The sequence below is a fragment of the Podarcis pityusensis genome (assembly GCF_964106645.2).
Source record: "Podarcis pityusensis genome assembly, chromosome: 3".
Taxonomy (NCBI): Eukaryota; Metazoa; Chordata; class Lepidosauria; order Squamata; family Lacertidae; genus Podarcis; species Podarcis pityusensis.
Genome location: NC_138026.1, coordinates 85,350,509 through 85,375,824, shown reverse-complemented (window position 1 = coordinate 85,375,824; position 25,316 = coordinate 85,350,509). Strand labels below are relative to the sequence as shown.

General features: G+C 41.9%; 1 protein-coding gene across 5 annotated transcripts in view; it reads left to right on the top strand.

The window, feature by feature from the left end:
- The window catches only part of MDGA1 (MAM domain containing glycosylphosphatidylinositol anchor 1), a 254,707-nt gene that overhangs the window by 145,579 nt on the left and 83,812 nt on the right, over positions 1-25,316 (top strand). For all 5 annotated transcript variants that reach the window (XM_081000125.1, XM_081000124.1, XM_081000126.1 and 2 more), the window contains exons 9-10: positions 6,992-7,261; positions 11,541-11,686. In XM_081000125.1, coding sequence (XP_080856251.1) covers positions 6,992-7,261; positions 11,541-11,686 — 416 coding nt within the window. The remainder of the gene's footprint in view (positions 1-6,991; positions 7,262-11,540; positions 11,687-25,316) is intronic.

Genomic DNA, 25,316 nt, shown 5'->3' with positions numbered 1-25,316 from the left:
TTTCAACCTAACCTTTCCCATAAGATTGTTGTGGCAATAGAGGGGTGGGTGAAAAACCATAGCATGCTGCCTTGAGTTCCTTAGAGGAAAGGCAGGATAGAAATGAAATGAATGATAATCTCAACATTAACACATTCTGCATATGAAATGTCAGGAAATCAGGTTGCCTGTGAAATCTCCTGCCTCGGTAAAGAAGTTAATGGGAATAAGTCCCACTGAACTTGATGCAACTTGCTTCTGGTCAACATGCACAGGAACACGCTGTACATTTCTGTTATATGAAAGGCAAGAGTCGTTATTATATTTTTGCTGCTACAGAGTGAGAGTGTGTCTGACCCATGCCATCACTGGCAATGGAAAGATCTGTGAGTTTCGGTTCTCTTGGTTTCTCATTTTTCCAATCTTAAATTCAGCTCTCCACATTTTGTAGCAGTTTGCAAATTCTGTTTCAAAAGGTCCATGTGAAAATCCGCCAGCATTTTAGTGAGAATTTCCCCTAAGAAACATGTGTGAATGAAGTTTTGACTACACATTTTTGCAACCAATTTTCCTATTATAAAAGGCATTATATATGTTACTTCACTGGGATATTAATGGTAATGCACACTTCCCCCTGATCTAGGCATTTTTGTAAACATTGGCTGGAAAATTGCAACGCAAAATTCAGAGAAGTGTGAATTTTGAAGGATGGCTGTGTTTTGGTCTCACATTGTTTAAGAAAGTGAAACTAAGGGCTCATCCACCCTTCCTCTTGTCCCGCTGCTTTTCCCCAGGGAAAACTCCTCTTTAGTGCTCCATCTGACCAAATGGCCATTTGGGGTTTTCTCTAGATTGACATTTGCTCCGATTTAGCACTAAATAGCAGGTTTCCCTGGGAAAGAAGCATACTTTCTAGGCATGGGACAAACAGAAGTATAGACAAGCCCTATGCTAGACTCAGCTTTCAGTGTGAACTGAATCAAGTTTCTCTCCCACCCCTAGCCCTCAAATCGTTACATTCCTTTTTGTCCCTTGCTGTCTCAGAAAGGCCATTTCCCCTTTTCTTCTTTCTGGAAATGAGCTCGTTAATAATCACTGAATTTGTGCAATTACACCTGTGCTTCTTTGGCCCTACAGCTAATCTGCTGCGTGTGTAAAGTTTCTGCTTCAGTTAGAAGAAATGAGCGGGTAAAATTAGCAAGTTGTCTCCTACTATTTAAATACGTGCCTTGGTATTGTGGGACAAACTCACCCCTTTTTTCAACCTCTTACAATGAATGAAGAGGGAAGGAGCAATGACCAGGAAGAGAAAAAGTGTGCCATTTTCAAGTAGACCCATTGTAGGATGGCTTGTAGACTTTTTCCAGGGTCTAGAAAACCCTCAGGTGATTGTGTGAAGCAGAATTGCAAAGACTTGACAGACTGCTATCAGTTGTTGGACCGTTCCTTTATTTCATGGTTCTTTCGTTTGCATCTGACTCAAGTTGGGACAAGCTGTAACATAACACTTTAGCTATCCAGAGCCTCTTAGAAAGAACTCCTGTGATATGTCAGCACAACATTCTTAAAAGCTACTTTTGGAACACAGGTTCATTTGAGGTCATGCAAAAGTCAACATGGCTGGGAACCTGTTTCTTCTGGATGACTAGGAATGAATGGGTTTCAGGTGTGACCTCTAAGAACATCATTTTGCTATGCTGCAGAATCCCTCTCTGAATACGTCCCCCACATGCAAAAAACATTAGCTTGCAATCTGCACCAAGTTAATTAAGAAAACTCAAGTGAATGAGTATGTATATCTATCTATAAATAAAATTCCCATTATTTAGGAGACAGATTTCTCGATGCTTGCCCAACAGAAGACTGTAAAACTGTTTTTGATTTATCCTCGTCAGTGTTTTTATATTGCCCTTAAATCATATTGCCAGAATGGTTTACAAAAAGAAGAAAAGAAGAAAACTATTAAAACATATAAACAACTTAATATACTAAAAGCCACAAAATCACGGAAGTCACAGAAAAACAATCGGCTGGATTAAAATGGCATCTAAAAAGCTCAAGATAATAAAAAAAAGGCCTTTGTCTGGAATCGAAAGGGTAATGAGGCAGGTGCCAAGTGAACTTTTCAGGAGAGGGTATCTCAGAGCTAGAGAGTCACCTGTGATGGCCAAATACATAAGGAAGACAGGGCTTCTGGCATTGTATGATAGTCATGGTGGGCTACACATTTGGAAATTCCCTTTTCTACAGAACTATTAAAGGGATAGGAGCCCCAGCCTCTTTTTCAGCTGGCCACCTTGAAGCCACAATCTAGAAAGCCTTGTCTCTGGTAGCCACTCACTTCTGCAGATGGCACAGAAGCCCTGGCATCCAATTTTTAGGTGCTTGGGCAACCAGGCACTCAGGTTTTCTGAGTAAATAATAATAATAATAATAAATTTTATTTATATCCTGCCCTCCCCAGCCGAAGCCGGGCTCAGGGCGGCTAACAACAATAAAATAGTACAAAATTCTAAAACTTTGGGAGGAGCCAAATGCCAGTCATGGACTGAGCCAGAAAGAAAGGTGAGTGGATCAGCGGGTGTAAATTTTACCTTTGTACAGTGGACTGGTTTCTACACAGACTTACACAACCCTCTCTGTTCTCCATCCAGACAAGCAAGAGCATTGTCAGAGTTCACATAAACATCTCAGCCAAGGAGAGTGCAAAGCAGGGCTGATAATGTGGTCTGCAGGGAGGGGTGTGTGGCTAGGAAGGAGGTGTAGACTCGAGAGAGGTCCAGGGACATGATAGAAAGTTCTAGAAGGCCACATTCAGCTTCCAGGCCTGAGGTTCCCTGGCCTGCAGTGCAATGTAATTTATTTTACTTGCATTTAGAAAACAAAGCTCAAAACTTTCAAATTGCCTGGGTTGTCTAATACTTCGTTTGGAATTGGCACCCATTCATTGTTACTAATGAACTTATGAAACCCATTTATTTATTTTTCACAGAAAAGAAAGCATTGGGAAAATTTCCAGAAAATCTTTTGCAGGGAAATTCCCACCCCACATCACTAGCTTTGGTATATCCCATAGAATCTCTCTGCAGGAGTCTGTCTGCCTGGTGCAAAGCAAGACTTCTCCTTTCCCTGAAGCAAAAGTAAAAATAGATTTTTAAAATGGGTTTTAGAACTCGGTCATGCTCCAGTGACCCTTATGTTTCGGAGCATCATTCCTGCTGAAGAATAAATCCAGAACTTGCTAATCTTGTAAAAGTGGGAAAGTGAAAGGTTATTTGAGGCACAGCGATACATGTCTCACACTTGACAAATCCTGCCCTTGTTTGCTTGGCGCTTGCCCCTCATTGCCACATGCTCCATATTTTCCTGAACCTAGAGCTGGTGTGTTTTTTCGTGTTGCAAAGTTCTGGGTCCTTCTCTAGTCAGGGTGATGTGTAAATCAAGGCACTCTGGTTCCTGGGCAAGACTGAGCAGGCCACATCAGTTTCGTTCATCTTTTTATTCATTCCCGAAGAGCAGGAGGATTATTGCGTTTTGTGTTATTGCAAAGTTGTTTTGCTGCCCTTTGTTTTTGGAGTAGCAGAATATTAACAAGTCTGAGGAAGAAGCACGGCTTATGGGCTGCTGGCTGATGCTCTGGCCTCTTCACCCCTTTCATATTACCACTCACCACATTAGCTGCTTTTGCGGTTTAATTTTTGAACGAGGGAAGACGAGCGAGAAGAGTCACTGACACTTGAATAGTTCAAGGCTTGCATGTGGGGTCCCATATCTGAGCTTCACAATACCCAGGCTGCGATATTTGCATATTGTGGCACATTATTTGTGGGAAATGGAAAACAAGCAGGCGGAAGGATTGTGTAATTTCTGATGGGCCCTTTATCTTGGAAGCTGCCAAGAGCAATTGGGAAGTTTTTGTAGCTGAGCGTTTCTTGCTGAGTCTGGGACAGCGACAGGGGCTGCTCTTCGTTTTCAGAGGCCAAATGGGTGTTGCGCTAAAGCAGGGGGTGGGGAACCTGTGGCCCTCCAGATATTGCTGGAGTCCATCTCCCTTCATCCTTGACCATTGAGCACTCTAGGGCATTGACCCTGCTGCCGCAGCGCCCTTGCCCCCACCGCTAATGCTGCACCCTTGACAACTATGTTGTTGTGACAGTGTGGGTGCTGGCGAGGGTGCAGTGACAGGGTAGCAACAATGGGGGTAGGAAAGGGCCCACAGGTGTGTGGGGCGTTTTGCCTACAGCAGCAAAACATCCTAGCCTACCCCTGCTCGCCTCTGTTGTTGTGAAAAGCTTGACCTACTAATCCAGGGATCAGCAAACTTTTTCAGCAGGGGGCCAGTCCACTGTCCCTCAGACCTTGTGGGGGGCCAGACTATATTTTGAAGGGGGGGGGGAAATGAAAGAATTCCTCTGCCCCACGAATAACCCAGAGATTCATTTTAAATAAAAGGACACTTTCTACTCATGTAAAAACATGCTGATTCCTGGACCATCCGCAGGCCGGATTTAGAAGGCGATTGGGCCGGATCCAGCCCCCGGACTTTAGTCTGCCTACCCATGTACTAATCCTTCCATGTCAAGCTTCTGTTAAAGGCAGAAGAGTAGCCAGGCCATGTTTTTCTAGTCAGTTGACAACTTTGTGAAATGGCATTAAAACAGGAAAAAGCCTCTCTGCATACAGGTTACTAGTTCTTAATGCCAGCCCCTATATGCAGTTGAGGTTTTTTTCCTTTTTAAGGTCTACTTTTGAAGGATTGCCCTATTCTGAACCTGTTGAAGTGAGCACTGACGGGGGGGGGCGAGGGGAGGGGTGGTGCTGGTCAATTTGTTTAGCCAACCTTTTGTTCTTGGGACTCAGTTAATGAAGCTGTTGAGTCATATGCTAAGATGAAGAGCCTGAAGGTCAACTCCCTCAAAAGTGCCTCCTTTTTAAAGAGTCCAAAGCAGGTTAGGAGGATCAAATTGATTTTCACCTTCCCGTTTCTTTTGATTAATATCTTTGCAAGGAAAGAGCCTTCAGCAAAGGCACCTGTTGTTTGCTGAATACCCAGACAGCTTTGCACCCGCTTCCTCTGTCCTTGGGAATCCATGGCACAGGAATACCAGCAATGCATTTATCACACTTAAGAGGTTCCCTTACATTTAAGGGGAGTGTGAGTGTCTTCCTCTGCTCTTGGTTTAGCAACAAGTGCAGGTACAATTGCACAAGTGTATTTTTAGCACGCCTTGTCATTTCTTTTTAAAAGGTCTTTCAAGAAACAGGTGTCCCAACCCCCTGGTTTCCTTCTTTACTCAGTGCATTTCTTGGCCACCAAATCAACAAAATCCTCAGGACGGTTCACACAAAGTTCAGTTAAAACCTTAAAATATCAGTCACTTCAACATCCTGCCTGAAAACTAGCATAAACAGTATAATGGCATTTAAAGCTCAACGGAAAGAAATCTTTCTCTTAAAAATGGGTTATTTTACTAAGAATAGTTTTTTGGGTTGGGTGGTAATTTATATCTGTGTTTGTAAACTTTTTAAAAAATGGTTTAGGTTTCTAAAGAATTGTTAATACTGTTGTTTGTTGTATTTCATATATGTACTGTTTTCTGATGCTGTGAACTGCTCTGGGCCACCTATGCTGAGAAGGCCAGCACACAAATGATTTTCTAAATGAATAACAAAATCATAGTGTGGTGCCTCTTGGTACCTTCCGATTCCTGTATATGACATAGTCTAATTTGATTGGTATCTGATTTAGTACTCTGATTTAGTACATCTCCAGCTAGAACAAAGGCCCTCCAACCCCTGTAATTCTATAGTTTGTGTCAAATGACTAGTTTTCAGATTTAATCCAGTTATGATATCTAGAAACAATACACAAACAATGTATAGGCATCCCCCCCCACACACACACATATGTACGATTGACTTGCATGAGACTAGGTATACATGCAATACTGGGAAATAAATAGATTCACATTAGGTAATGGTGGGGAGAAGCTGGAGAGTCTTCGTGGCTCATAAGAAGACCCTGGAGCCTGAAAAGGACGATGTATGTGAAGGTGGAGGAAGAGACCTGAGGCACAGTGGGGCTTTGTTTATGCTACTTAGCCCCACTACCTAAGATGTGCAGAGTAGTGAAGCAGCAATACCTGCTGCTTTTCCATACAGTACATCCTCCTGCTGGCTCCAGAGCTTCAGAGTTGTGTGGGAACAGGGGGCTGGGAAGCAGGGGGGAAACAGGTGTTTAAAGGGTGCTCCCCACTTACGCAATTTGAGCTTATGCACGCGGGGGCCCGGAGCATAACCCTCACATAAGTCGGAGGATGCCTGTCTCGCCACATTACTGCAGATTGCAGAAAATGAGCCCTGTTCTTTCAGGACCTCCTCCTGGAATTTTACTCATCATTACACTTCAAATTGAGCGAATGGACTTCTGCAGGGTCTGGACCTTCAGTGTCCAACATGATTCCTCTGTATGTTTGTATTTCTCGTCGTAATAATGTACCTCTATATGTTTCTATTTTATCAGCTAGAATTGGAGTCCCTCTCATAGCAGTCTTATTAAGGGGCTAAACGTACAATTTAAAAAAAATAAAAAGTCATGGGTCAAGGTTACTTTCAGGTATATTATTACTCTATATTTCTATTTGTAGTCTGAAAATCAGAGCAGACAATAAATGACATTTCCTCAAATGTGTTGCATATGAGAGTTGTATTTGACACAAAAGGAAGCTACAGGAGTAAGGAAATGTTTGGGTGGAAAGGAAGGTTGTTTCACTTTTTTATTATTCTGTCTTATTTAGTTTCTCTTAAAGCTTCTTCTACACTCATTACATTGCAAGCCCTTTGTGAGTCACTATGGATCCATCTTTGAAAAAAAATAGCTGTTGACTACTCCAAATCCACAGAACAGGGTGGGCTGTTCAAAGCAAGTAATAAATGTTTTCGTCATCACTGAGGCTTGCGTTTGGTACTGCTATTCTAATTGAAAGTTTTTGTTTTGTCATTTGTCCTCTAGTCCCTCCAGTGGTAGAGCCCATTTTCCAGGATATCCGGCAAGCTATAGGGCGCAGTGTCACCCTTCGCTGCACCATGCTCAAGGGGAGCCCCATGAAAGTGGCTACAGCTGTCTGGCGATTCAATGGGAGTCTCCTGACAGTGCCTCTGACGGAGCAGCAGGACTTCTCCGAGTACAAGGTGGACAGTGTGAGCCGGGAGACGAGTGGCAACTACGAATGTAGCATCTCCAATGATGTCGGGGTGGCAACCTGCCTCTTCCAGGTGTCTGGTAAGTCCTGCAAAGATCAGCCAACTTCTTTCCTTTTTAGTAGATTTCAGTGTGGTTGGAATTGGCTAATAGCTTGCAAAGGGAGGTGAGAGAAGTCACCATGCCTAAGAGGCCTGTTATTGTAGTTGGACCTACTTGTCCTGTGCTGTACCATGCTCCATGAATGCCATTCTCTTCATGGTGCACAACCCAGGCCCAGTTCCTATGCCTGCTTTTGCTGTGTGAGGTGCCATCACAAAGGGAACTGCACAGGAAGCCATTGTCCTCCGTGTGGCTCTAGTGACATCAGCCACAACAATGCAATGCCTGGAAAATGGGATTGCGACTGGAACGGTTTCAACCCTTATAGGGAGCCACTTCTCACAGATGGCTTCCTGCATCCCACGGCACCCATACAATTCCATTTGCATTAGGAACCTCCATTTGAGATGAATCCTTGAATCCAGCTCATATTAGATGATCGTGTCACCCACTGTGCTTTAAACATCAGCCCAACAAATGTGCCATTCTCCATACTGGCACATTCAGTTTTGTGCTGCAGGCACAGGTCTCCTAGGCTTCATCAATCAGATGGACTAACAGAAAACAAACCATTTGTCAGGTCACACTACTATACATCATGGAAATAAACATGCCCAATCCCTTTGAAAATGATAAGCTTACCTCTGTATTGGGTTGTGCTTCTTGAGCATACCATAGCATGTAAGCTGATAGAAACTCAGAATATACATGAACACAGCATTCTTGTTTTCTTGTATTTTTTCCCCTATAAGAGTTGATTCGGGAAATCCCAGGCCGTGAATCAAGAATCCCTGTTTGGTCCTGTCTATCTATCTATCTATCTATCTATCTATCTATCTATCATCTATCTATGCATGCAACATTTATATCCTGCTTTTCCTCCATGGAGCTGAAGGCAGCACACATAGTTCTTTCCACCCACTTTCATTTTATCCTTACAACAGCCCTTTGAGGTAGTTTAGGCTGAGAGCTAGGGACTGGGCCAAGGTGAGCTTTTTGCTTTGTGGGGATGTCAACCCTGGTCTTCCTAAGTCCAGGTCTGACACTTCAACGACTACACCACACTAGCTCTTGGGCTTGTTCTCACTGGAAGAAAAACCAGCCATTTCTGTTGTTTTTTCTCAGCTTTGTGCTAAACCTTCAGATCTATCTGCCATTTGCCAAATTGAGTATCTCAGCCAATCTCTCTACTTGATGGTTGTCTGTCATGTTGTCCCTAAGTTAAATAAGGAAAGCCCTTTTGGTCCTGAATCTTTGGACAGACCCACACCACACATTTAAATCACTTCCCATGTACATTGAAAGCACATCATGCCCCTCGAATAATTTTGGAAAGTGTAGCTTTCTCCTGACATAACATTTCCCGGCATCCTTAACAAACTACAGTTCCCTGGATTCTTTGAGGGAGGGAGTCTTGTGGATTTGATTTAAATGTATGGTGTGGATCTGTCCTGGGTGTTTGTGTATGACTTGCACACTCAAAAAACCAGCTAGTTACAAAGCATCTACATGTCTGCCCTTTTATAATAAAAATGTGTGTGCATTTAATACTCAGACTATACTGTGGTACCTCGGGTTAAGTACTTAATTCGTTCCAGAGGTCCGTTCTTAACCTGAAACTGTTCTTAACCTGAAGCACCACTTTAGCTAATGGGGCCTCCTGCTGCCGCTGCGCCGCCGGAGCACGATTTCTGTTCTCATCCTGAAGCAAAGTTCTTAACCCGAGGTACTATTTCTGGGTTAGCAGAGTCTGTAACCTGAAGCGTATGTAACCTGAAGCGAATGTAACCCGAGGTACCACTGTATATGCCACTCCTTTCCATCATCCATGGAAAGCAATGGCTGTTTTCACACAGATGCAGTCCTCTCAATGACCATTTTAACATATTGCCCCACATATACACTAGAGCTGGTGCATGGAGATGGAAGAGGCATAGATGAGCAATCAGTCAATTCTTTCTGTGCCCCCAAATAGCTGCAAACACACTCCATTGGTGACAGGTAGAAAATTGCAAAGGACCCAGTGGTGTACTTGATTATTAAATCACTGGATCTTCCATTTTGGGAATCAATTAATTTTTTTAAAAAATGCAAGTTAATGATTATCTTCCATTCTAATTTCATTTCTAAATCTGTTATGAGACTTGACTTCACAGTCAATATAAGTTGAATAAGCAACAATTAGTCTCCAAGGTGGCTCTGAATCTCTGGCATACACAAAAAAAATTGTGTCAATAAAAATAATAAGAAAAAGGGGCTCAGAAGTAAACATCAATATTACCATTGTAAGTTAATAAAAATAAGCATTGAATCATTTCCATTTAATTATAGCAGAGAAGAATAGCTGAGCCATTCTGATTGGAGTGGGATGTAATAGAATGGAAAAAGATGGCACTTTGGAAATGAGGAATGGCAGTGGGGAGTATTGGGTATCTTGGACTCTTTCCAGTAATACAGCTTCTGTGGCTTTTGGTTGGGCAAATCCTAGGAAATGACAACAGCATGTAATCAAGGATATCTATCAATGGAAATATTTCAGTACAGTGACATACCATGGACTTAGGGGTCTAAAGATGTCTACATTATGTACCCTTAATTTCTTCTAATCTGAAAGTGGCTGTGTATTTATTTAATGCTACATCTTTTGGCTTATCTGGTTTGAGCAGGTTTATTAAATGTAGCCTACATCAGCATTTCCCAACCTTGGGCCTCCAGCTGTTTTTGGACTACAACTCCCATAAGCCTCAGCTAGCAAGACCAGTGGTCAGGGATGATGGGAATTGTAGTTTGAAAACAGCTGGAGGCCCAAGGTTGGGAAACACTGGCCTACATTACTGAAGGCAGTTGTTTGGAACAGGAGCTATATACCGTATTTTTTGCTGTATAGGACTCACTTTTCCCCTCCTAAAAAGTAAGGGGAAATGTGTGTGCGTCTTATGGGACGAATGCAGGCTGTGCAGCTATCACAGAAGCCAGAACAGCAAGAGGGATTGCTGCTTTCACTGCGCAGCGATCCCTCTTGCTGTTCTGGCTTCTGAGATTCAGAATATTTTTTTCTTGTTTTCCTCCTCCAAAAACTAGGTGCGTCTTGTGGTCTGGTGTGTCTTATAGAGCGAAAAATACGGCAATTCAATAGACTTTTGTTTTTTGGATTAAATTTGTAGAACTGTAAATAACTTTTATCAATGCCAGGTGCAACCACTACCTTAACAAGAATCACAAAACCAAAATAATTATGGGCATGTTCTTTCAGATTCTCCTTAAAACCAGCAATAAAAAATATTCCAGTATCTGATGGTAGCACATTCCATTGCTCAACATTAATTGCAAATGGCATCCTCTTCTCTGATAGTCAATGCCCCTTCTGTATACCTTCACTATATACTGCCTCTGCATGCTCCTGTCTTGCACTTTATGAGCAATTTGTCCTACCCCTCCTTTGTACATTTGAAAATTGAGTTCCACCCTCCTGACTACTCCAACTTCTTCCACCACATTCTCTTCAACGGGAAGCTTCCATTCCAAAAATGTTGTTATCATTTGATGCACTTTCCTCTCTAGATACACACACATAATTGAAGACAGCATCATTTATGCTTCTATCATAACTAATGCTGTGAGAAGTGGGTTCTTTGCTAAGCATCAAGTATACAAAGACATGCCCAAAGTGCATGCTTTGGGTGATTTCCAGCAACATCATTTCAGCTTCCACCACAAGGAGCAGTGCTAAGATATGGGTATTTCTTTGAATGTAAGGATTGTATGGCTCCTTTTCACTGGCTGCTTCCTCTTCCCTTTCTGCTATTTGTTTTGTCATGCAAAGCCAGATTCTTCTGTGTTGGGTGTCTTTGAGATAAATTGTTATGTTGCAAAGGACAGTTTTAACCTAAAATGAGCAGTATGCCACATGGGAGGCAAAGGTAATGACAAAGTCACTACCATTTTTGTCTTGTCTCAGTCACTGTTTTAAGCAGCAGAGAGATTAAAGCTGGTTCAACTGTAGTTCTGCACACGTTCTTGAGAGATTCATTGTCCTTTGGTGTTGCCTTGTTCAAGTCCATGTCAACCACTCAGTTCAGATAGTAGAAATTAAGGCAAATAAGAGCCTTCTCAGTGTGGTCACATGTGACTATGGAATATCAGAACATTTGATGAGTTGGGGACATGGATTCTTGTGATCCTCACTACATAGTTTTATAACAAGTTTCCTCCCCATTTTCTCTCTCCCTTTTCTCCCATACCCCTTTCCACTTCTCAGCTAAAGCTTACAATCCTGAGTTTTATTATGATACCCCTAATCCTACCAGAAAGCAATCCAAGAACTACTCCTATGTTTTGCAGTGGACACAGAAGGAGCCTGATGCTGTTGACCCCATCCTTAGTTACAGGCTAGATGTTCGTCAGGTAAGACCACCATCTTAAGTGCCAAAATCCATTTCTATCCTTTTTAGTCTGAGAGCACATCATCAGTGCACTACCTCACTTAGAGAGTGGGAACTGCTGTTTGCAAAACAAACTGGAACTGAGGGCATGGCTCTTCTTTTCCCATTTTGCAGAGCAGAGAAGACAGGTGTGTGGTTTGGCCCTCAATTTCAAGATAGATGCTGTCAATGATTGAGAGCTTAAAAAATAAGTCTTGCTTGGAATTCTCAGACACAGTGCTTTGAATACGGCTCTGATAGGAAGAAAATTTTGTAGTCGTTAGTCAGCACTGTAGATTTCATAGGCTAACAATTCAGATGAGTGGAATTTCAGACTCTTCACTTTGAACAAATAAAGGATTGTAAATTGGAGGGCTCTCCAGGCTGGAATTGCAGGGGGAAGTCATTGACTGTTCATATTGCACAAAGGCCTTCATCAAGTTGTCATAATAATACTGGGATGTTATTAAACTCTGCTGGAGCAAGGTGTGGAACAAAAAGGCTATTGAGCATAAAAGGGAATAATAAAGGATACTACCAGGACAGGGAAAATGGTACCGTACGTCGTAGCTATAGAAAAGTGTGCCGGGAGGGTTGCATTCTGAGCATGGATTTGTGAATCGGGGAATCATGTCTGTTTTCAGTCAAGCTAAAGTTCTTGGCTATAAGACAGTTGCTACCCATAAAAGCCAATGAAATTACTTTGGGTAAAATATAAGAAACTGGGCTTAATTGGATTGTTTCATATTTGCTAAAAAGAAAGACATCCAGACACTTTATTTTATTTTATTTTATTTTATTTTATTTTATTTTATTTTATTTTATTTTGGCATTTGATGCATCAGTCCAAAATGTGACACACTGTTTCAGTTTAGAGCTACAAATTTAAGCAAAGAAGAGACATGATTGGGGGAAAGCCTTTTTTAAATTTTCATGTATCGTCATATTTCATTTTTATCACGGCTAGGAACCTAAAAATTTGAAAGTGGCCTGGGCCTCTCTGGACCAGAGCCTGCTGTCTACATACCTTACTGCTCCCTGTGGTCACTGGAATTGCATTTCTTGCCTCAATGAGGCAGCCATCTTAGAATTCAGAAGAGTTAACTATTTTGGGGGTTTGTGCCTTTGGCTTTGTCAGTGGAGATAATTCTGTACTTAGAAGTGAACTTTTAAGTTTTGTTGTTGGACAAGTTAACTTGCCCTCAAAGGGAGTGGTGTTTGACCTGGGTTCATAATGACCACATGTAAGTTCAGATATGACCAGTTCAAAGATGAGGGTAGAAATGGATGTCACCAAGTTCACAGTGCTCTTCTGGTATTAATGCCCCCATGCTATATAACATTGGAACAGGGAGATAGAACGTAGCTCCACCCCTTAGTCTTCACAGAAGCAGTGTTGCTGTCTGTACTGGCAGTGCTTTCACACATACAGTTGTACATGCAAAATTGCACTGGTTGTGCAAAGGGTAAAGACAGGGCTACTTTTGACAACTAATGTTAGAAATGTTTTTCACCTCTCAGATATAAGTTGCCTCAGGAGCTGCTGCGACATGCTTCCGAAACCAATCCCAGCTTATTTAGGACGGATTTTGTGGTTTAGCCTTTAATATGCTAAAATGTAGGGGTTTGCCTATGAATTGACTCCCTGGCAAAGAAGAAATACAGCTAAAATCTGAATATTGGAACCAGTCATTGCATTCTAATTGTATTTGGCCTTGGGTCTGAGGAAACCAAAGTAGGATATGTTTTGGTCTTTATCTTTAAATTAGGAACCTTGTTCATATTAATTCAAATTTAACTTCTAAATTCTTATCTGGTAATTGCTAGCATAAGTTATAGCAACTTTCATTAAGATATTTTCTAGCTATTGGATTCATATATTTCACATTATACTTGTCTGCCTTTGACCATTTGAACTTAATCAATCTCACCGTATACTACACTTCTATTTATAAGAAATCAATGGACCTTTAAGGCTTATTCTGATATTGCTATTGGCATCCTTAGAATTTTAGTAAAAAATAAATTGATCGGTTTGGTGTTATTGACTGACATGTTGCGATACCTGTGGCTAGGGATGGATGGATCTGTCAACTTCAGTTTCTCATTTTTCCAATCCAGTTCTCCACATTTCTACATTAGTATGCCAGTCCTTGTGAGAACTTAACGGCATTTTAGAGTGCATGTTTCTAATACATTCATTTTTGCAAGCAATTTCCCCTAAAACAATGGGTTTGTGTACGTTATTTTCATTAACATATGCATTTTTATGTTCACTTTCCTCTACTATATACATTTTTGTACACCTTATTGGGCTGGAGAAGGTCATCCTAAAATTCAGAGAATTTTGAAGGATAGCTGCACTTCCATTCATGCATTGTTTTGGGAAGAGTGAATTAGTTACACTGCCACTTTTTCCCAGGAAAACGCTCTCTTTTGGAGGTCAGTCGGGTTTTCTGTAGATTGGTGTTTGCTCCGATTTAGTAGTAAAGAGTGGGTTTTACCAGGGAAAGCAGTGGGGCAAATGGTAGACCATTTGGACGTGTGCCTAGAAAGCATAGGAGGACAAATTGAACACCTCTCGGACCCATGCTTTCTAGGCATGAAACAAACAGAAGTGTGGACAAGCCCTTAGTTTTGCATTAAAATGCAAACAAGCCAAAGTTCTTCGTAATTCCTTCATGAGACCAGGTTTTTTGGTATGTACTTTGGACCTAGACATCAGAAAACTATTAGTAACATATTCCTAGCTGCCATATTTCCTAAAGTATGTACATGTGACAGCAGCTGCCTTGGGTTGTGGAGCCCCATCCCTTCCACTGGTGGTGGAGAAGCAGCAGCAGTGGCTTCCAGTGAAATGTAATGGAAATCTCGTGAGATCTCACATGAGATCTCCTAGGACCTTGCCGTACGACCTAGGCAAAGGGGGTCTTCAGTGGCAGGGGGTTTCATTGGTAGCAGGATGACACTTTCCCGTTTTGTCTCAGGTGGTGAAACAAGATAGGCCACCACTGACAGGTAAGCACAGCAAATACAATGATCAAATATGCTGGAGCCCACAATTGAAGGGACAGCATCCTATGGAAGTGTGACATCTTGAACTGGGTTACTGATCACTGAAGGTAGCAGGTGCACTGGGCAACTTTGTGTTCTTGGAGCTATGCTGTGAGGTGTTAGGTTGGGTTGTATTGCATGTGGATTGATACTAAATTGGAAATTTACAGTGTGACACCATTGTAATCCTACTTATAATCTTAGCATCATGGGGGGGGGGGCTTGCAAATAATCTAATGCAACTACTGCTCAGTACACAAAATCCAGAAGTAGAGCATCTCCACAGATGGCTGCTCAGCCTCTGTTTGAAGACAGTGCAGTAAGAGAAAACCACCTCCCTTCTAGTTAATTGCTCCCATTGCTGAATTGCTGTGTCAAACACTTTATCCTAATGTTCAACTGAAATCTTCCCTCCTGCAATGTAAGCCTTGCCCTCTATGACAGCAGAAAACAAGTCTTTGCCCTCTTCTATGTGACAGCCCTTCAGATAGTTAAAGAACAATATCAAAATGAGCCTTCCTGAAATCCAAGGTACACTTTTGACTTCCCTTGCCTTTGACTTTTCGAAAAATCTTCACTTCCAACATTACATAGTCACTTTCCCGCAAAGGTTTGGCTACTTCCCTGCTGTTAGGATCAAGTCAAGGATTGCTTCCTTCACCTCCTGAAAGAGAGAGTTGTCACCATGACATGTTAGGCATTTGTTGGAGATTCCATGTTTTTCAGAGTTCATCCTCTAGGAAATGATCAGGGTAGCTTGAAGTCCCCCGTTATTTATTATATAAAATACAACCCCATCTTTCTAGTGTCAGCACATCACTATTCACTCCTACTAATTCTTGTTTTTTCTTAAACATCTGTAATTTGTTACAGAAAAGCATCATCCCCATATTTCGGCACTCGGTAGTATTCTGACCACAGTGTTGTTTTTATTTATTTCTGTTTATTTTTAATCAGGTGGGCTCCACAGGGCTACCTTGTTTAACTTTCTCTTGTATGGATTTTCTAGCATATAACACCACTTCCCCTTCTGTTGCATCTACTTTTTTTGAGCAAGTAAATATATTCCAGTTGTTACTTTCTGGTCCATAGAAGTTGGCTAGTTAAGTGTCAGTTATACCTGTCAAGTGTCAGTTATCTTCTGCTAGGAGTTCAAGCTCATCTTGTTCCACCATCACCCCTGTGCTCTGACAATTAGTGTGTAGACATAAAATCCTTGAGTATTCATCTCCAATGTTTTTTCCTGGTATTTCATTGGGGGTTTGAGAAGCTCCCCCTGCCCTAGGCACCCTAAAAAGAGCCTTCTTTTTTTCCTTTCTTTTTTACTTATTTACTGGGGATCATGAAAACTTCACTAAAGCATGGATTTTAAGGCTGGTGCTTTTAAAGGAGCCAGAGCACATCATGACATTTAATAGGTTAAGCTGATGCTTGGAAGTGAAATACAGTATTATTTACTATATGTACAAGGCAGAACCATTTCAGAAGATCAGAGCATGTCTATTCACTGGTTCACACAGAATATCATCCTTTGTGCCTTTCTTCCAATAGCTTGGTCTCCCGGGAAGGGTCTGCCTCTATATTAGTTTCTCATACAGCGCAGAGCACATCATCAGTACTTAACAAATAATAACAATTTTAGCAGTACAGTACACAAGGGAGCCTCTTATAATGAAGGTGCTTTGTCAAAGAGCATCTTTGCTATATGTTGAAATTCGCTGTTGCAATTTCCAACTAACAATGTGTGAAGATAAAAGAAGATTGCATCCTTACCGGGGCAGCTTGGAATTGGGACTCCAGATAAATGAAGTTCAACATCTTGATGCAGTCCTCTTACTGAGAAAGAGTCCATCCCACTTAGGGAGCTAAGAGGTAGTATTGAGGATAGATGTAGTGAATAACATAAATGTAATTCCATTTTCTCACCCATAGCTGGGCCAACTATTGCTTTGTGTTCTATCTGCACCTTATTCTACAGCAAAACCTCCAATGATTCCTATTTCTTTGGCGGAATCACAGTTTATTCTTGCTCTAGTTTAGTCTTCTTTCTCCACTCTTGACAATACAAAGCTTTCTGGTGCATTCCAATGTTCTTCAGTAAATTACCATATTGTAAGAAAGGTGCTCTATAGAATCATAGAATTGTAGAGATGGAAGGGAGAGTCCACAACCTTCTGGGGAAGTCCATTCCACTGTTGAACAGTTCTTACTTTCAGAAAGTTCTTCCTGATGTTTAGTCAGAATCTCCTTTCTTGTAACTTGAATCCATTGGTTTGAGTCCTAGCCTCTAGAGCAAGAGAAAGCAAGCTTGCTCCATCTTCCACGTGGCAGCCCTTTAGATATTTCAAGATGTCTATCCTGTGTCCTCTTTTCCAGGCTAAACATACCCAATTCCCTCAACTGTTCCTCATAAAACTTGGTTTCCAGACCCTTGATCATCTTGGTTGCCCTTCTCAGCACACGTTCTAGCTTGTCCATATCCTTCTTCTTAAGCTTGTTAATATTGCTTGCTCTTTGTCCCACTGTGCCATTTTTAATTTTTTAGATTTTTGTCATGCATATTTGCAAGGCTACAATAATATTTTATCTGCTCTGCATAAGCCAGACAACATTCCTTCGGCTACTTCATCTCTTACAAGATAAATTTGTATTTATAACACTCTGGCCACTTTATGCACTCTTCCTCACCAGTATTGCAGTGGTTTACCACTCTGTTCAATGGGGTTTTTTCCTTGGTAAGTCTGTTTAGGATTGCGGCCTTAGTTGTCTGGAAAATCCATTGTTCAGCATTAAAAAAACAACCCTTTTCTTGCAGTGAGTTGTCAAGAGATTTAAATGTTTTGTGGTGATGTCATTATGAAACTGTAAAGCTTTTTGATTTGCTTCCTGGAACTTTAATGGATTACACCTTGGAAATCAAGCCCTGTAGTCCGTCATTCAGATGAAAATTTCTCTATTTCTGCCTGATATTAAAAGCCATTTCTTAGGGCAGGGTAGTCAATGTAGTGCCCTCCAGATGTTGTTGGGTGATAACTTTCATTGTCTCTGACCATCGGCCATGCTAGCTGGGCTGAGAGGAGTTATAGCCCAAAAACAAGCTAGGGCCTACCATGTTGGCTACTCCTGTCTTAAACTGATCCCAAAAGGGATGCTTCTGGGTAATGTTGCTGAATTCTTTGATAGCACAAGTGATAGGGTGGGATGCAGGAAGGTAGTATATTTTCTAAATTAATGTAATTCTGTATTGGGTACTGGTGAATCCTTACTGTTCCTAATATAGCTCTTTTCATTCCATTTCATCTCTGGTCTCTCACCATGAGCTCAACAAGGCCAAAACAGAACTACTGACCTTTTCCTTCTGAACGAAACCCTTTCCATTTCTCAAAGTATAACCATCTTTCATGTTGCAGGTGCTTGTAACATAGTCCTTGAACTCTCTATGTTTCATTTCTCTTTTTCTTGTGGTAAGGTAACAAACTGCCTCTTCATGATCTCGGTTTTTATTTATCCCCTGAGTGCCTCTCTTCTGGAAGAACATAAGGATGCTTGAGAATCCAACTGGGAAAAGCACAAAAAAAGTTCGAAGAATGCTTACATAGAAGATTTGTCTGGGTAAATGACAAGTGTGTGTTGGTATGTGGATGATTATTGCCAGTGACTAGAATAGCCTCAAACCTCTACTTCAGGTAGGCATAAGCTGCCATTGCCATAGCCATAGTAGAACATGCAACCATAAAACAATCATGGATCATTTATTCTCTTTATTGAAGATGGCCTTAGACCAATCAAAATTAAAAACTAGATAACTATGGGTCACTACATTGATATTTTGTAAATAAAAGGAGAAAGCTATTTTAAGGGGAAACAGTTGAAAACTTACTCTGCTAATCTGGAATTGCAGTAAATTGAGAACCTATCTTGTGAACATTGCTAGGATTCATTTCACTCCTTAAATTAAAACTACTTGTCATATATGCTGTCAGGTATCCTAAACTGAAGATTCCGCTGTCAGCTGTGGCAACTCTGTGTGTGATAAGAGTTGTATTGTTACATTTTGTGACGTGCTTTTGCCCCCTTTACACTTTGTGGGGCCAGGTTCATTGAAGCCACAGGCAGAGGGCCAGGTCATGGGGAGTTGCAATAAACACAGTACAACCATTTTGGGATTAAACAGCCCACAACTATATTGATTACAGATGTCAGAAAGTTTTGCCACAGGCATTGGGTGTATATCCAGTATCAATTCAACCTGTTTTGTTATTTGGCAGGGTTAACCAAGGTTAAGCGCCCCCCCCCCTCGATTTGCCACCAAACCACTCACATCTACAACCTGGGCCTGACTGGCTTTTATAGCCAGATAGCAGACCTGAGGGAAGAGGTTTTCCCTCTGGTCTGCTTCCCAAACCATCCACCCTAGCTCGCCCATGCTTAGCTGCAACCATGGGTGATCTCCAGCAGCCAGTGGAGGAGGAAGTGACTTCCTCCTCCAGCTCACTGAGTCTGGAAGACCACCTGGTACTGCTGCAACCATGCTGGACCTCAACCACTGCTTCCCTCCAGCTGGCGGTAGGTGGTCCTTCCATGGAACAGTTTAGCAGGTCTTCAGTGGAGTCTAGACATTTCATGACATAAGATTCTCCTAGACCATATACATAATGTTTCACTCATTACTACAAATGACTGATTCACAATGATTAAAGCTGTCTGACTCAAACTGTCTGCATGCACTTTGAAATATAGCAACCTCTTTATTAGCCTAAATGTGGATACAAGAAGAAGAGAAGAAGAGTTTGGATTTGATATCCCGCTTTATCACTACCCGAAGGAGTCTCAAAGCGGCTAACATTCTCCTTTCCCTTCCTCCCCCACAACAAACACTCTGTGAGGTGAGTGGGGCTGAGAGACTTCAAAGAAGTGTGACTGGCCCAAGGTCACCCAGCAGCTGCATGTGTCGGAGCGGAGGCGCGAACCCGGTTCACCAGATTACGAGTCCACCGCTCTTAACCACTACACCACAAAAGGAGTGTGAACAGAGCTGTCCTAACTTAGGGATGGGGAGGAGTGGAGCAGCGAATGCACAGCACATCCCAGCTCATGGAGAGCCAGTGTGATGTAGTGGTTAAGAGCGGTAGACTCGTAATCTGCTCCTACACATGCAGCTGCTGGGTGACCTTGGGCTAGTCACACTTCTTTGAAGTCTCTCAGCCCCACTCACCTCACAGAGTGTTTGTTGTGGGGGAGGAAGGGAAAGGAGAATGTTAGCCACTTTGAAACTCCTTCGGGCAGTGATAAAGCGGGATATCAAATCCAAACTCCTCCTCCTCCTCTCCTTCTTCTTCTTCTTCTTCTTCTTCTTCTTCTTCTTCTTCTTCTTCTTCTCCTCCTCCTCCTCCTCCTCCTCCTCATGTTAGCTAGGGTAGGACAGAAGGTGGTGGCATCTTCTGCTTCCTTGCTGTCACAGCTCTTGACCATGTCAATGGCTCAATGGGGCTTTGGATTCACCAGATCCGGAACCACCAGCACTCCACCCACAAAATGCCCCCTGAAACACCCTGTTCGGGGTTTTCTGCGTGTTACCACCAGGAATTGAGCCACCGACAGGAGCTCTCTGCCTGCTAGGGCACAGCTGGGTGGCAGAGCCTCCAACCAGCTGGGCTCCTCTCCACAGACAGAGGCCAGCAAAGATTTGTCAGTGTGTCATTCTGGCCCCTCCACTGCCATCAGCATTGAGGGTTAGGATTGCCCTCTCTTTCATTAACCTGCATTATGTGCCCTCATACATAATGTCTGTTCCATGTAGGCTTGGCAGTACTCCACTCCATCTTTTGATATACTAGTCACAGCTAAGGATTTAATCTGTTTAATATTTAGCTGGTCCAAATTCTTCAGGTAGCTCAGTTATTGGCTTGAATGTTGATTTTTCCATCCCGCTTCTTGGGTGAATGTACAGGCCAACTTTGACAGCTAGGGGCATTAAACAAATAACACTCTGGTTGAAGTAGTTGTTCAAGCTCCTTCAAAAGCCTCAAGCATTATGTCTAATCTAAATGATGGTGTGCCCTTTTTCACCACACACTGGGATCAGTATTGATTGAGGGGAAAGAACATACTCCACTGAAGAACTGCTAAACCCCTGCAGCATCCTGCTTTGAAATATCTCACCCAAATTCTGGCCATGCTTGTTAGCTTGTGAGAGCTCATGACTTGCAGCCATTGGGTGGTTTGGGGTTTTCTTTGGCGCTTCGCAGGTCATGGGGTATTTGCATTTGTTCTCTTCAGCATAGAAAAAGCGCTTGGCAGAATTCTTAAAGCCCTCTGATTCTGAATATCCCAATAAAACCAAACCTTGATTGAAAATACAATGCTTAAAATAAAAGGGGGAGGGAAAAACCCAAATAAGCTTTTGAGAAACTTCTTTCTCTCTGAGGGTGCTATGCCTTGCTGGAGATCTGTTTGAAAAGGAAATGGAAAGCTTTCTGCTGTTTTCAGGTTGAGGCAAAGTGAATAAAGAGCAAGCCAAGCTGGCTGTTGCAATGGAAGGGACAGGGAAGAATCACTGTACATTCAATGAGACAGAACCCATCTGTGACCTGAGGCTGTGGCAGGAAAAGGTAGCAAAAGGTACTAGAACTGTGGTAAAGCTGGATATATGCATTCCTGATGTGCCTCCCAAGTTGGCAAGGATTCTGTTTATCCCATTAAGATGTCCCTCAGAGCCACACCAGGCTCGAGTATAAACTGAATATCTCCACTTTATTAAAACTAGAAATGTCTCCATTTGGGGGGTCCCTCGCTGAACCAGATTGCCATTTCAGATTAATTTCTACTAGACGACCTGGTGTGTCTTTAATGAGAGAGACACCAGAGTGATTTTGGGAGCAGGAGGGAGGCGAGCGATTCATTTTGCTTTTGCCGTTTCATCCCCTCCATATTTGATAAACATTCCCTGCTGCCTACAAAACAGGTCTGGGGGTCTGATGCTGGCTGCTGTTTGCCTCATCAGACAAACAGTCTAGCGTTAATGAGGCCTGAGACAGTGGGGGTCCAGGCTGGCCACATAGGGAGGTGTGAGACAACAGAGCTGTTGGGACTTGCGTGGGACAAGGATGGCGTCAACAGAGATGCACTGGCGATAATTAGAGCAGTGGCTGAGTGGCCAGTGAAAGACATTAAAATGTATTCTTTCATATTGGTCAAAATTTGCCCTGTGTTTATTTTGAAAGGGACATTAATGTGTATATAATAGGTTTATACTCCTTGTTTTCAAACTGTGCATATAGGGTGCTACTCTGGATTGAATGTGTTGCTTATGTTTACATGCACACTGTGTGGGGCTGCCTTTTAAAGATGGCTCGGAAACTTCAACTTACACAGAGTGTGACCTCCACAAAGCTTGTGGGCTCACTTCTATAGGGCCAGTTTGTTTCTACACCCAGTTTAAAGTGCTAGTACTTTAATCATTTGTGAATAGGTTATTTGAAAGGCTTCCTGTTTCCATAGAAACCTGACTGGGCCTGTTCAGATCGGCCTTGGAGGCCCTGCTTACTGTCTGCCATCAAGTTGTATTAGGTTAGCAAGCACTAGAGACGGGGCCTTTTCTGAGATGGTTCCACATTTGCAAGGATGGATGGCACAGTTTCTTTCCAGTCCATGTCAGTTTTGCATGTGTTTGTTCAACTGTTCCATTCCGCTTCCACAGGATGTTAGCTGCTCTGAGCCTGGTTTTGGCCAGGGAGGGCGGGGTATAAATAAAATAAATTATTATTATTATCATCATCATCATCATCATCATCATCATCGTGTTAAAAAAATCAACATGAAAATGTTTACAGTATTTACCCATTTCATCTGTGTATGCATTTCTAAATATGTTTTATCCTAAAGTATGGATTTTTAAGACATTTTGTTGTAAATTTTGAGCCAATAACTTAATTGCAAAATTCCATGATGTGCATAATTATGTTCTGATCTGCATTTTCCTTTAGTGGGTGCAGATCAGTTAAGTTTACATCCAGATTCAGGAAAATCAAATTTCTCCAGCATCCCCAAGTATCTGTGAAACTGCCCTACAAGGCATATGTGTCTAGCCCAGCTCCAATCCATATTAGATTTTAAACAGACCATAAAAACTTACGTGTTTCAATCTTCTTTTAACTAAGATGTTGGGATGGATATTGAATTGGTTAAACTGTTCCTGTTTTTGTTTTTAATTGGTTTTATCTGAATTGCTGTGATGTGCTGCATATCGTTTTTAGGGTGCTGCTTTTAGTGTCGTAATCACTTTTGGATTGCTTTAATTGCATTTTATGTTTTTAATTGTTTGTGTGAGTCACCTTGGGAGGGCTTTGCACATAAATATTAGAAATAAATAAATAACAAGCCCTGTGTTTTCGAATGCTACAGTACAACTTGCCCATGTCAGCCCAACTTTGTAAGCATGCCCTATCTGTTCCCTAAAGTCTTTTGGAAGTGAGACATTGCCTGAGTCCAACAGAAAATATGTACATGTCAGTGTGAAAAAGATTGTAAGGGAACATATTTTGAAGTTAACATTCATAAATATTTTGTGGCATGCAGCAACACCCTATGAAAGTGGCTTATGTGGCACCATATTGTGGATTGTGGATTGGCTGCATTGAATAATATTGAATATTCACTAATATTGTACATTGCTTTAAAAGTGACATATTCAATTATGGAAAAGCCACTGTCCATGTCAAAACACTGCAAGTTTTCTAACGCCCTTTTGCTCTCCTGCTGTTTTTAAGAGTCTTCTTTTCTTTTCCTTGTTTCCTTTGATATTCCTCAGCTTTGTTCTCCCTCATTGCTATTTAATCTGAATGTCAATGGCAGGGGTAGTCAACGTGGTGCCCTGCACATGTTGTTAGCCAGACCAGGGATGATGGGAGCTGGAGTCCTGGGCTCCTGGTGGGGAAATATAAATTTAAGAAACAATAAACAGTCCAACAGCATCTGCCTCTGGTCTATGGGAAAATGCCATCATTTAACCATATCTCATGGTTGGTGATGGCTGGTTCCCATTGTGAGTGGTAGGGCAGAAGGCAGAGAGCCAATGACAGTCGCAGGCAGAACCAACTTAATCCAGTCTTATCTCCCTCTTCCTCTGACTGAGTCATACAAGGGCAATACTGAAGTGGAGGAGAAGGAAACTGACAGAAAGTACCACCCCATGGACTAGTTGCAAGTACGGAAGTGTGCAGGTGAAGGCTGGCTGAAGGCAACCTGATGTTGGGGTGGCAGTGCCCCCTTTATCCTAAAAAAGTAGCCATCGCTGTTCCAAAAAATAAGTCCACATAGCTGAAATGCACCAGACTAGTTGTGTCGTTTTCCCCCTTCCCCACTTCATTTGAAACAAGTGGACCTATATTTTGGAACATAGATGAACATAATAAGCTGCCTTTTACTGGTCCATTTAACTGTCTGCATTGGCTGTTACTGGCTTTCCAGAGTTTCAGACAGACGTCTTATTTGGCCAAACTGAAAGTTGTCAGGGATTAAAGCTGGGACCATTTACTTTCAAAGCATGTGCACTGCCACTGAGTTGTGGCTCTTCCATAAATATATAAATATTGATATATAAAATGTACTTAGTAGGAAAAATTCGCATTACAATGTTGAAGGATGTTCATGAGGATATTTCTTTTAAAAAAAAAAATGCAAATTGCTGCTGAATTGTGGAGAACTGAATTTAAAATTGGAAAAATGAGAAACCGAGAGAACTCAAAATGACAGATTCTTTCATCCATATCTACAAGTTCTTTCATCAATATCTACAAGAATCACAAAGTCAAGTGTGTGAGCTAGAGTTCATGCTTAGATGGCTCAACGCTTAGAAATAGAAGACACACTGTTTTCATTAATGAGAGGTTATTTTTATATGCCTTGATATACCAGGAATTACTAAAAAAATTTTTTTTACTATAAACCCACAGAAGATGGGAAAGCTTCTCAGAGTGGGGCGTGTGAATCTGCCTGATGTAGGAGTGTTTGGCTCTCCAAACAGGAAAATGAATCAGTCCCCCATATTTTCTCCCAACACAGACATAGCTTCAGGCAAAAAAACTGTGGAAATTGCTGCCACTGAAGCCAAGGTGGTGGGTTTTTTTTTAGTTTTTTAGTTTTTTGCCTGAGGGCAATGAAAAACCTGAAATGCTCCTTGGGAAAGACTCAGGTGATTGAATTTGCTTTGCAAACAAATAGGTTAACATTTTGTCAGCTCAAGGGGATTACATGCTGTCTGCATGACTCCATGATCACCAAGGAAACAGCACCACATGGGACTGCTATGACAGACCTGTGTCCATAACAGAGTTATTTTGAGGTTCATTGCTTGTGCTCATATTGAGCTAGACTTTACTGGCAGATAACTGGGATTTTCAGAGGTTTTAAGGCCGAAGATCACTCCCAAGTTCCTCTAGTCTGGTTCTGTACAGAATGAGACAACCGTTGTGTGTACTTCACAAGCATGGCCTGCCTGCCTATGAGGCAGCTGCCCCAGGCAGCAGGATCAACAGGGATGGTAGGGCAGTGGCAGTGTA